At 32.0% G+C, this 13993-nt stretch overlaps 1 protein-coding gene and 1 long non-coding RNA gene across 8 annotated transcripts in view; one reads left to right on the forward strand and one right to left on the reverse strand.

Moving 5' to 3' along the window:
- LOC139510331 (5'-AMP-activated protein kinase subunit gamma-1-like) overlaps positions 1 to 13993 on the reverse strand; it is a 183020-nt gene that overhangs the window by 148504 nt on the left and 20523 nt on the right. The window contains exon 1 of one of the 7 annotated variants that reach the window (XM_071296862.1): positions 9096 to 9610. The exons of 3 other annotated variants lie outside the window; for them this stretch is intronic. In XM_071296862.1, the coding sequence (XP_071152963.1) occupies positions 9096 to 9239 (144 nt within the window). In that variant the 5' untranslated portion in view covers positions 9240 to 9610. Of the gene's footprint in view, positions 1 to 9095; positions 9611 to 13993 lie in introns of those variants that run through there. 3 more of the 7 variants (XM_071296859.1, XM_071296856.1, XM_071296858.1) reach the window with 3 other exon arrangements.
- Positions 634 to 1187, forward strand: LOC139510335 (uncharacterized). The gene is made up of 2 exons (XR_011661874.1): positions 634 to 741; positions 1017 to 1187. It is a non-coding gene; the product is annotated as an uncharacterized lncRNA (long non-coding RNA).

Here is a 13993-nt window from a genome sequence, read left to right on the forward strand (position 1 = left end):
ACTGGTCTAAAAAGGTAGGGATATAAGCTATATCTACATGTATGCATGATGGCTGTAATTGCAATATTATGTGTTGAAACTGGCCTCACAACTTTGTCACTCCAGGTAGTCGGTGTTTGATTTTGTTATTAAATTAAGATTTCTTTTAAGAAGAAGGTCAAATTTAGCCCCATTTGCCCTCAACTATCTCGTTTATAGTACAAAAGATATTGTGCTCTACTTTTGTACAATTTAAGCCTGCTATATCTGGCCAAAAGTTGAGTTTAAAATTGAGGTGGTCAAATTTCATTTTTTAATGGCTATCTTTGTATAGTCCTTTTCAATAAAAGTATAATAAAATACTTGTCAAAAATATTAATTTGTATGTTAAATAGAACATTGCATTAACATATAGAATTAGAACTTAGAAGCAATTTAACACTAAAACTGGATTTGTTGTTTGTTTCAGTAAGCAAAGATACAATAAAAAGACATCAATATTTCTAAGTTAAAATGTTTTATGCCCTTTATTTCACTAGGACAATATATAATAAAAGAAATCATTTTCATATTAGTGTGTAATAAAAACATACTTTTTAATCCTATGTCTTGAGAATTTAAGTACACAGATTTGTACTTTATTATTCTAATTGTAGGTCAAGTATTGGAAAGAGAATGAAGAATTAGAGGATGGAGATTTGTATAATTTGAGTCTTACAGAATTGAAAGAAGATTATCAAGGAAAGATTTTAAAATTTAAAGGTATTGGCTATTATTTGAATTGTATTGTAGAATAAACTCAATCAAATACATGAAAAAGAAGGTATATGAGAAGATGTAAAACATCTCTTACATACTCTAGGCATATATGATTATGGCTTAAGTAATGGTTATAAAGTTATCATTCATTATATTGACAATGACTTAATGATTGACTTAGTTGTTGCCATATGTTACTAGATTTCATTAAACTTATATAATCTTTTAAGTTTGAGTTTTGCAAGTGTCGTAATTAATGATTACTGTTTACATTTCAGATTGAACCAAGCTATAATTAAGAAAAAGACTTTAACAAGGGAGATAACAGTGAGAACATTTTATTATTATCTGCCCTTTATTTATTTTCCAATTAAAAAATATGAGTTATCCTTCTTTGAAATTTTGTCTAGCTATGTACATTGATTTAAAAAAGATATTTTTAGCCTTCATTCAACAAACCAATCAAATTTGGTGTTATATTTCTTTAGCAATAAGGTTGCACTTCCTGTCAAGGAACAACATTTTTTTTGGAATTTTAATTTTTACTTAATATAGCTATACAAGTGTTTATATGTTGTACTGTGATACCATTGTTTATCTGTTGTACTATGTTACAAGTGTTTATCTGTTGTACTATGTTACAAGTGTTAATCTGCCAAACAATGATCCAAGTGTTTATCTGTTGTACTTTGTTACAAGTGTTTATCTTTTGTACTGTGATACCACTGTTTATCTGCTGTACTATGTTACAAGTGTTTATATGTTGTACTGTGATACCATTGTTTATCTGTTGTACTATGTTACAAGTATTATGATACAAGTGTTTATCTGTTGTACTCTGATACCATTGTTTATCTGTTGTACTATGAAACAAGTGTTTTATAATTTGTAAATTATGTTGCACTAAGACAAAATTCAATTATCTGCTATAGAAACAACATGATTATGATAAATTCTACACTGGCCATTTATTGTTGTACTATAATCTATCAGTTCAACTTTCAATTACCCCACTGTCAACACAATATATCCCCACATATAATCTTGTCACTTACATCACAACTTAATATTCATCAAACATGCAAGCAATGTCTTTATGTCATTTTTCTCTGATAGATACACTGAAATCAATATTTTTTGTGTTAAAAAATTTACTTGGTCTAAAAGATTTTTTATCATTAAAAAGATTACTATTATGAATACTCTGTATGTACTTTGATTTCAAATTACCAAAATCACAAGCATTAGTTGTATGCATGCAGCTTTCATGTTTTGAATACATGTGGTGATTTCACAGTAATTGAAACTGCACAGAATGTGCAAGCATTCCTACTTCTAATTTGATTGCAGGATGATCACAGTTTGAATGTAGGATTGTAGTGGATTGATAACAAGATGAACATTTTAATTGCAGGATGATCACAGTTCAATTGTAGGATGATTATGATTTCATTGAAGGAAGAGCTATTTAATTGCAGAATTATCAGGGTTTTATATTGCAGGATGATTAGGTTTTGACTGCAGGATGATCAAGGTTTGATTGCAGGATGATCAGGGGTTGTCTGCAGGATGATCAGGGTTTGTCTGCAGGATGATCAGGGTTTGATTGCAGGATGATCAAGGTTTGATTGCAGGATGATCAGGGGTTGTCTGCAGGATGATCAGGGGTTGTCTGCAGGATGATCAGGGTTTGATTGCAGGATGATCAGGGGTTGTCTGCAGGATGATCAGGGGTTGTCTGCAGGATGATCAGGGTTTGATTGCAGGATGATCAAGGTTTGATTGCAGGATGATCAGGGGTTGTCTGCAGGATGATCAGGGTTTGATTGCAGGATGATCAGGGTTTGATTGCAGGATGATCAGGGGTTGTCTGCAGGATGATCAGGGGTTGTCTGCAGGATGATCAGGGTTTGATTGCAGGATGATCAGGGGTTGACTGCAGGATGATCAAGGTTTGATTGCAGGATGATCAGGGGTTGTCTGCAGGATGATCAGGGTTTGATTGCAGGATGCTCAGGGGTTGTCTGCAGGATGATCAAGGTTTGATTGCAGGATGATCAGGGGTTGTCTGCAGGATGATCAGGGTTTGATTGCAGGATGATCAGGGTTTGATTGCAGGATGATCAGGGTTTGTCTGCAGGATGATCAGGGTTTGATTGCAGGATGATCAGGGGTTGACTGCAGGATGATCAAGGTTTGATTGCAGGATGATCAGGGTTTGATTGCAGGATGATCAGGGGTTGACTGCAGGATGATCAAGGTTTGATTGCAGGATGATCAGGGTTTGATTGCAGGATGATCAGGGGTTGTCTGCAGGATGATCAGGGGTTGTCTGCAGGATGATCAGGGTTTGATTGCAGGATGATCAAGGTTTGATTGCAGGATGATCAGGGGTTGTCTGCAGGATGATCAGGGTTTGATTGCAGGATGATCAGGGGTTGTCTGCAGGATGATCAGGGTTTGATTGCAGGATGATCAGGGTTTGATTGCAGGATGATCAGGGTTTGATTGCAGGATGATCAGGGGTTGTCTGCAGGATGATCAGGGTTTGATTGCAGGATGATCAGGGTTTGATTGCAGGATGATCAGGGGTTGTCTGCAGGATGATCAAGGTTTGATTGCAGGATGATCAGGGGTTGTCTGCAGGATGATCAGGGTTTGATTGCAGGATGATCAGGGTTTGATTGCAGGATGATCAGGGGTTGTCTGCAGGATGATCAGGGTTTGATTGCAGGATGATCAGGGTTTGATTGCAGGATGATCAGGGGTTGTCTGCAGGATGATCAGGGGTTGTCTGCAGGATGATCAGGGGTTGTCTGCAGGATGATCAAGGTTTGATTGCAGGATGATCAGGGGTTGTCTGCAGGATGATCAGGGTTTGATTGCAGGATGATCAGGGTTTGATTGCAGGATGATCAGGGGTTGTCTGCAGGATGATCAGGGGTTGTCTGCAGGATGATCAGGGTTTGATTGCAGGATGATCAGGGCTTTTTTTTAACATGTCCTTGAAATTGGTGACATAAATGTTCAAAAATTTTATAAAAATAATCTTGCAAGAATTCACAGTACTTGTGAGGGAGCTATCGAAAACTGCCGAGGGATGTGGTATTTTTTTCTCTCTCACTTTTTCATTTCAGTTTAACAAAATATCTTCATGCATTATGTATTTTGTAGGTTTTTTTTTAAAATAAGTATCATCCCTTTTTTTAAACAAAGGAAGGAAAACCCGTTTCTGAATCATTCTTAAATCATAAATAAAATTTCTTTAGACAATAATTTGGATTTTCTAAAATGTGTCAAGTAATTGTGTTGATATTGCCATACCAGAGATGTTCTGTTTCTTTGGTAATTAAGTTATCTACAAATAACAGATTTCCCTTGTCAATAATTCTGGATCAAATTTATTTTTATACAATAATAAAACACATTATAGGGACCAATATAAAAATGCAGGATTCCTTTTATGTTCTAGTTAGAAGCTTCAATAAGTCTTAAGTCCTAAGAGAATATAATTTTATCTTCAAATATTCTGGTTATAAATTCGTGTAAAATCAAGTGTGGGATCATGATGGATACAGTAGAACAATAACATTTTCCTCCAATTAATCTTATAATTATTTTTTCTGTCTGAGAAATAAGTCATTTAGCCTCAAGATTTGTATCTGCTTCTCTAAACAAGAATGTGTCCATAGTACACGAATGCCCCACTCGCACTATCATTTTCTATGTTCAGTGGACTGTGAAATAGGGGTCAAAACTTTAATTTGGAATTAAAATTAGAAAGATCATATCATAGGGAACATGTGCACTAAGTTTCAAGTTGATGTAACTTTAACTTCATCAAAAACTACCTTGACCAAAAACTATAACCTGAACTGGTTCGCACTATCATTTTCTATATTCAGTGGACCATGAAATTGGGGTCAAAACTATAATTTGGCAGTAAAATAAGAAAGATAATATCATGGGGAACATGTGTACTAAGTTTCAAGTTGATTGGACTTCAACTTCTTCAAAAACTACCTTGACCAAAAACTTTAACCTGAAGCGGACGGACGGACGAACCGATGCACAGACGGACGGACGAACGGAGACACACCCAGGAAACATAATGCCCCTCCACTATCGTAGGTGGGGCAGAAAAAAGAAAAGGACAGATACAGTTGGTATTTTATATTCAGACCTATTAAAATGTTTTTATCCTTGACTCAAGTAGCAAATTAACCTGACGATATCGGGATATGGGTATTTAGTCGGATCTTGACATGTACTTGTGATTTGTTTAAAACAGGTTTTAACGAAGAAATGTCGAAATGTTCAGAACCTAATTAAATCTGTTTTTGGGTAAGATGGTGCAAGCATACGATTTTTATTGCGTCTTACACTTTGAGAAGCGAATAATCTTTAGCTACTTTATTTAAATATTGTGTAAAAACGTTAATTATGAGCTATGAAAGTCAAGTGGCTCAAGCATTTTACTGAGAAAGTTTTAAAAAAATGCAAAGAAATAGTTTAACAGTGGGTTAGATTTCTTTAGTCTTTACTATCTATAGATTAACAACTTTTGGTTATATTTATAATTTAGAATCATCATTGAAGGTGGAGCACAATTGCACAGTTAATTAATTATATTGATGTGCCATTTGTATGCAAGAGTGACATTCCGTTGTATTATGTGCCAATTTGAAAAAGTTATGCGAGTATTGTCTCCCTTTAACAGGTTCATTATTTTATAATTAAGTTTAGGTTTCTGATATAAATTTGAATAGTTACAAAATGTATCAATTCAATATATTTCAGTTTTTGTTATTGGTGTATCAAAAACATTGATGTACGAATATAATTTCATAAATTTGAAACGTTTAAAATGATTACATACCAATATAAAGAACTGTTCATCATTTTTGAAAAAGACTATGATTGAGAGTTGATTGTATTTATCTTCCCTTCATGATAGATTGATTGGGATATGAACCAAAGTTCTCTACAGGTAATCACAGAGAGGGACTAGAAAGCAATTTTTACTTGTAGCTTATTTAACGTTAAAACAACTTTCCACTATAAACAAATGTTATTTTATACAAATATAAGGACCTTGTTAGCTAAATCTACAAATTTCATTAGATATTATGAATTTGTATTACAATAGATTAATATGCTAACTCAAGATTATTTACGATTATCCTTAAGTTGTTTTTGTTTTGATTTGATTATTAGGTTGCTGACTCAAAAAAGTTCTTTTAATCCTTTTATTAATAAATAGATTACTTAATTATTATTTGATTTACGTTTACTGAGCAAATATTCCATGTATGTTTGAAATGAGAACAAAATAAATACATTTTTTTAGGTCTTGTAATATGAGTGACAACCATGATAAAAAGGCAGGAAATTTTGACTATCACTGGAAAATGAGGGTATATAAGATATGGACAGAAATTTAGCATTGCAACATGTCACATATATCATGTACATAGACCCTGTAAAGAGTTGTTGCAATTGTTCTTAATGTGTAAAGAGTGTGGCACTCTCTAGTCTCTCTTTACACAAGAGACTTGGTGTGTTTGCCAATGAGACAACTAAAATTCACCAGAGCCCACATGATATGGATGTGGGTACCGCATGGCTTTAACAATGAACAAAACATGGGTTTATTTTTAAAGTGTTTAACTTTTTTGATCTATAGGTTCAACTCTGTTTGGGAGATTACATTTTTAGTTTTTTTGTCCTTGGGTCTAATCTCTTAAAAATCAAGTTTAAATGTCATGAGGGGACATTTTTCCTGAAAATAAACCACTCTCTAGAATTTATAATTTTACAGTTAATAATACTGTGGATTCATTTATTTTCGTGGATATCAATATTCGAGGATTGCTGAAAACTAGCATATTCGTTGATATTTGTTTACAATCTCTGTATACCAAGTTTGAAAATATGTTATTCGTTGAACATTTGAATTCATGGTTCACCTAGCTGTACCCACAAAACCAATGAAAATTGGAATCCAACGAATAATAATGAATCCACAGTACTGCAGTTCATCAGGAAACTATAAGCTAAATCAGATCAAACTCCACAACTTTGTTCACCAAGTAACATGCACATTTTCAATGTTTTTACATACTTTAAACAGCCTGAGATAATAAATGTATGTCAAATCAGACTAACTGTATGAGGAGTTCAATAGATAAAACAGTAATTGTGTGTTTTCAACATCAGCCTTCCCTTCCACTGTTAATATTTCTATCTTCAAGATTTGGACTCTGAAAGAATAGATATAGGGTATGCACACAGGTATGTACCTTCATATGAAGAAATAGAGGTACATTTTTTTAGAAGCACATACTTATGAATTTACATCAAAGAGGCAGCAGTGATTGATATTAGATGCTTGATCAACATCAAAGAGCAAATATGTTCAACATTACAAACACAACAAAAACATAGATATTTAACCCCAAAGACATGCATTGTTCCTGACTTTAAACAGGAAAATTTATATGTGGTAAGGTTACATTTTTTTTAGCACTTTATCCTCCTCATTTGAAAAAACAACTTTGCAGTTAAGAAAAAGCACTCAATTCTATGACACTTACAAAAAAACATTATATTTCTTTTTCAATATTCACCAAATCTGAACAAAGGGAATATAATTTAAATTCCTTTTATTTTAGTCTCTTATGGCCTGTTGACATGCACAATATATTTCACAGATAAATTCTATGTGAGTGCGTGAGGTTCACTGAATCATCATTTTAAATCATGATCATAGAATCCATATATGACAGACTAATTTCCATGTAACAAAATAATTCCATCCAATATCAATGTTAAAACTAATCTTACACAAAGTAATATCCTCTTTCTTCAAGACAATAATTCACTGAGATACAATTTTTCAGTTTTTTAGAATTTAATCAGAACTAAAAAAAGCCTGGGAATACATAAAACAGTAACTTCTCATTTTTAACATTCAGTACAGAGAAAATGATCATGAAAACTAATGATCTTCACAAAGATGTTTCCAACTCACATATTCAATTTTTCAAAAAGTTTATAATCCTCTCAGCAACTTCTTCATAGGCAAATATTATCAAAAGCAAACCCTTTATTTTTCAACATATTACAACAAAATGAGTCTCAATAACTATGCTGACAAAATAGTTTCATAAAAGGTATTCATAAAAAAGTTCATGATTCAATTCCTCTCATATTATCTCTAAGAATATTGGTGTAACATCATTTTTTGGACAAACATTCTATTTTATCAATGCTTAATACAACCCATCCCCCGTCTAACAAAAATAAAAAATCATGCAAAAACCATGCTTTTTCCATAATTTTTATGAATTAAACTTAATTAGTCATAAAATTTGGACAGGTGATCTTCAAAGTTACTCTTGAATGATGATAGAAGTTGTTAACGACCTTGACTGGCTATACAGCCTTCACAAAGTAGGACATGGCTATGAGTGACAAAATTTCCAAGGGACATTACTCCTACAATAGACTTAGTAATAGATCAGTGCTTATTCAAAACTTGTCAGACATTGATAATATAAACCTTTGATATAAATTTCATAAAATCTTATCAACTATAGGCTTCAGAGGCCTAACAATACAACATCATTCATTATTTCCAAGACACATAACTCAATTCAAAATAGTTGATTGGCACTGATATTTAAAGTTGTATGAGAAATTGTTCAAATATTGGATGTAAATTCCAGAAAATAAAGAAATAATTCATGCATTTACATTGTAGGAAGATATGATCTTGTGCAATGACCAAAAACACAAACAATACAGAATTACAAATGAAACTTTTTAGGCTTCAAATGACAAAATAACAAAAATACTAAACTCCAAGGAAAGTCCCAATATCAAAAAACAAAATCAATAAATAGCTCAAACACATCAAAAGAATGGATAACAACTATCATATTCCTGACTTGGTGCAGGCATTTTCTTATGTAGAAAATGTTGTAGATTGGTGAATTGAATCATCATGAAAAATCAGAAACTCAGTGATTGAACAACAGCAGTAAAACTATAACTTTTATCAATAAGATAATTATTTTTAGTAATGTAAAGTATATTCACTATTGGAATTTTTTAAAACAAAGAATAAGATAATTCTTATTTAGCCAAGTACCATAGACAGATCTGAAGTACAATTCCTAAATTCATAAGCTAATAAACAAAAGTCTTGTAAAAATGGTTGCAAAACCCCCTTTCTTATTAAATTCTGGGATGTAAAGTCATACTTCTGATCACTGAAGTAAAAATTTAAGTAATGAAAAAATTGTTTTTTTTTAAAGAGAGTGAAAAATTAAAAAAAAGTTGTCCATGCCTACCTGTTTTCTGATGTCATTTTCTGATCTACACACCATATCTCCAGAAGGCAGGCTACAGTCGGTTACAGTTAAAACAAACTGGGGGCAACTTTCCTCGTGAAGTGGCTTCACAGAAATTGTTTTCACATTATCTTGTGAATTCATTGTAAAATATAAATCAAGATTCACTTCAATGTCAATTTACAGAATAAATGTATAATCCTTTTAGTATTATCATGCAATCAGGTGATTAAGACACATTAGGTTTTATTGAGAGATTCTGTTCCACAGACACAGATGAAGAATGCTTTGTTTCTAATTAAAATCCAGTTAAACAACACAGGTTTACTGTACTTATTTCAAGTCATTTCTCCAAAAAGTAAGAATCGAGATTTAAACTGTTTAAAGTTCAATGCACCAATTAAACCATCGGTAATAAAATCTGATCACCAATCTTACAACACCTATCCAAATATGATTGTGTTTGTTTGATGACAAGGACAACTGCACCTGCATGTGCAGAACAGCAATTAAACAAATTCTACAAAGAACAATTAAGATAATCCTTTTAAAATAATTATATCATAAACATTAGACAATGAGTAATAAAAAAATCTTGCAATCATCTAATCAATTTAGCGCATTAAATTTAGAGTTTGACCTTCTATGATATTTAATCCAAAGAATACATTTAAATGGTCAATATCTATAAATGATGTTGACGAAGTCAAACAATAGAAGTAAAACAAATACAGAGTCAAAATCCGTTTTCCATTATCCAAATTTAAATCCGTTCTCAATGACAAATTATCCATAAAGTTTTGGTGTGGTGACCATCATGCCATTGGTCACAAGGGTATTGTTATAAATCGTTCAATACTTATATATATATTTACACAATCAAAAGTATTAAATTAAGAACTTGTCTACGCCACAATTTATGCAATTGACCTTGTATATAATTCCCTCTTGTTGGTCAGTTAAATTATTAAGTTATGGATCTCCAATACACAGATTAACACAAATTATTTACATGTATATATTTGTCCAAAGACATCAAAGTTAGATTTTATATCGTTAAATATATATAAATCATTACACTTTAAAAGGTAGCCAAAATCAAAGTAGAAAATAATCCTCTTAAGAATGGCTGATATTTTTTCTAACGATATCACATTATGTCCACTGTTGACTAATATGAATGAGATGTTTCTCTCACCTGTAAACAATTAAGTAATTATTTTCTCTCATGAGTTGTAGGTAATGGTGACATTTTTATACATAAATGTCATAAAATGTGAAAAGGTCAACATTAACATATAGCCATTCTACATGTAGAAATGCTGTAATATAGCATGTTGTTATCAAAGCTAAGCAAGGTAAATCCCATTTTACACAAAAATTCTGGGAACTCCTACATAAAATTTACCTATAAAATTCCAAATGTAGGAGGAGTAGCCAAATGTACCGGTTGGATTTACCTTGCTTAGCTTTGATAACAACATGCTATATTACAGCATTTCTAGGACCTTTGACCAAATTAGACACTAATGACTAAAACAACATATTTCGCAATAACAACATGTATTGTTCTTTCATTAATCCTCAATGTAGGAATAGCCAGAATAGTAAAATACAAAATGTAGGAATAGCCAGAAGACACCATCCAACTGGGCGCAGGACATTTGAGCGAAAAAATTTAAACTACTAGGGGACATTTGAGCGCCAACATTAGAGCCCATTTAAACGCTGGATTAATCCGCTCACCTGTATTTTCGATAGCCCATTTTAGCGAAAATTTACCTGGTTGAATATATTTTCATCATGGAAATACAAGTTGTTGAAACGAACAAAGGGAAAAAATTAATGTGTGATGGATTCCGATATAGGATAGACAAAGTATTTATAGAGGAATGTGCCCCACAATCGAGAAAAGATAAAGAGAAAAAGCAGTTCCTAATGCAATTCTATGAACAGTATTGTACAGGGGGTATATCTAGAGCCCATTACGTACATTCTATAGGTTATAAATTCAAGGCTAGAACAGACTTTTAACATTTGATTTAACCTTTTAGACTTTTACTTCTGTATTTTAATTGAAAGGTTTTACATTGTTTTATGTTGTGCTGTATTGAGTCTATTAGTGCTGTATTTTAATGGACATGTCTTGAGTCTATTAAACATTTTTAATTTATTATATATTATTTATTTACTAAAAAGGGTTAAAAATATTTCACTAAAATGGGCTTTGACAATTTTAATTTTCGTTAAAATGGGTTAAAATCTTGGCGCTCAAATGGGTTCTACTTTGGCGCTCAAACGTCCTATTTTTTTCGCTCAAATGCCCTCCGCCGACCCAACCTTCAGTAAAGCTGTTAATTTGTTTATTTAGGTAAATCCACTTGACATGAAATAGCAGCAGTAAAATGAATGGTCATGTTTTTAAGATTCCGTAATTCAACAAATGTTAAACCAGTTCTAATCCAAAATTGCTATCATTAAAATAAATGCATGATCAAATTTGATGACTGTTTTATTTTGTTTATTTCTAAAAATTCTTAGATGGAATTAGTCAATATGAGGAAATAGTGAGAAATCACCACTAATGGTACATTAAGAAAAGATATACTCAAGAAATATAGATTATCCATCAGAGGCAGGCACTTATACAGAAATTTTAAAAGGGGGATTCGTACAGGAAATTGGTGAGACAAAATATTTTAATGATTTCAACACAATTATTTTTCTTTAATTGGCAAAGGAATTGGAAGGGGAATAAATTATATGTCATCCTAGAAAATGCTATTTTAACATACTAGACATATATCTTAGTAATTATAAAAATGTCAATTAACATGCTACCTGACATTCTATGTGCAGGTAGAAGGATTCAAATATCAATTACTTTGTGAAAAATATCAAGCCAAGATCCGTAGAGATAGCAATAAAACATTTTCAAAATAATTATTAAAACCATCATTACTTATATAATAGAAGATGAAAATACAGAGACCAAATAACAAAGAAATTATCAACTATAGGTCACTGTACATCCATCTTATTTAAAAACATAAAATGTCAGACCTTGTTTGGAACAAGAATGTGTCCCCAGTACCAAATGCCCCATCCACACTATCATTTTCTATATTCGGTGGACCGTGAAAATGGAGGAAAATCTCTGATTTGGCATTAAAATTAAAAAGATCATATCATAGGGAACATGTGTACTAAGTTTCAAGTTGATTGGACTTCAACTTCATCAAAAACTACCTCGACCAAAAACTTTAACCTGAAGCGGGACAGACGGACGAACGGACAGACGAACTAACAAACAGGCGCACAGACCAGAAAACATAATGCCCATAAATGGGGCATAAAAACATTCTTAATCAACTTATTCTTAAATAAGCTTTGTCAGTTAAAGAGATACTATTCTTTATTTACTTTTAAACAATACAGTTTATCAGTACTAAATATATGCTTATTTCATTATTAAGAGAATATCATAATCATACCTTCAATTGAACTCAAAAATATATCTCTATTATTCCATAATAGGGTATGATATTAGAAATATCAGCCACAATTTTGGAGCTTGTATCCTATGTTTATTGATACAAAAATTTTGAAAAACAAAAAGTTACAAAACTATTCCATTTTTCTACAAATAAGACAGGCGATTCAAATATGTAGTTTCATTATAAAGAACAGACCCTAAATGTGCTCTCTTTTGAATCTATTTAGATTTATAGCATGACATAAAGTATAGACATTTGTTTATATCTATTGCAGACGATTTGTCAACCTCAAAACACTGGTTATTTATTCTGGAGTTTTGTGTTGTTAGGTTTCTGTACTTTCTTTAATCTCATGACACAATTGGGACTCGAAAAAAAAATGAATGAAATATAACTTTCGTCAGGAATTTCCTAGTAATGGCCTGAAACAAAATATAGAATAGTGGATTATTACTGCCTAGAACCTGGGTGGGGTTTTGCATGGTTACCAATTTAGTTGCACTCAAACTTTTATACTAATTAGAGCACCCTTAAAGCGACCAAACTTCCAAAAGTTTGAACCAAGTATCATACTAAACAGTAATTCATCTGGTCAGATATCAGAGAGTGACTTTGCTCATGTTATAATGTCATATAAGCAACAATTTTCATTTACAGATGAAAGATAATTTTTTCTTTATTTTTCGTCTTCACTGCATAAAAAGCCATTCTCAATTTTAATTTCATTATTTAACACTTTAAGCTTTTCACCTCAAGACTGTTGAAAAAAGAATTGGAAATGCTGCTAACAATTTAGCTAAGATGTATAATATATCAAATACATTAACCAATAATTATTACTTTGTAAAATGCTTTCGTTGTAGATTGTCAGGAACAGTTATAAAGAGCATCAGCAGTCAGAGAATTTTTATAACTCAATAAAAATTAAAGTAGAAAAGTTTTAACTGAAGAAATCAAGCATAGTCAGCATGTCATGCCATGCATTGCATACTCCTTCTCCTCTTCCAAATACACAGCATATACAGAAAGGCCTTAAGACAAATATACAGGCAAGGTTAAGAAGCTTATATAAAGAGATGGGTTACAATATACCAGTAGTCCTTTTTAGTTTATTCTGGCCTTGGACAACCTTAAATGATCAACGGATAGATTATCTTGTGCTTAACATCCAGTTGCAAATATTTCATGTAACAGTATATTCAATAGGTAGGTCCACAAAAGATTCAACCAGAATTAAGGATCAAAGATTAGGACAGCCACTAGATAAAAGAGGGTATGTTTGATTTGAACAGATATTTTGCTTCACAACTATCCACTTACAAACCTCTTAAAGTAGTGTAAGAGGTTCTATGATGGTCAGAAAACTAGCCACTCTTCCTGCAGAATACAAATAAGAAATTT

Source organism: Mytilus edulis, chromosome 2, assembly GCF_963676685.1.
Source record: "Mytilus edulis chromosome 2, xbMytEdul2.2, whole genome shotgun sequence".
In the NCBI taxonomy this organism is placed as follows: Eukaryota; Metazoa; Mollusca; class Bivalvia; order Mytilida; family Mytilidae; genus Mytilus; species Mytilus edulis.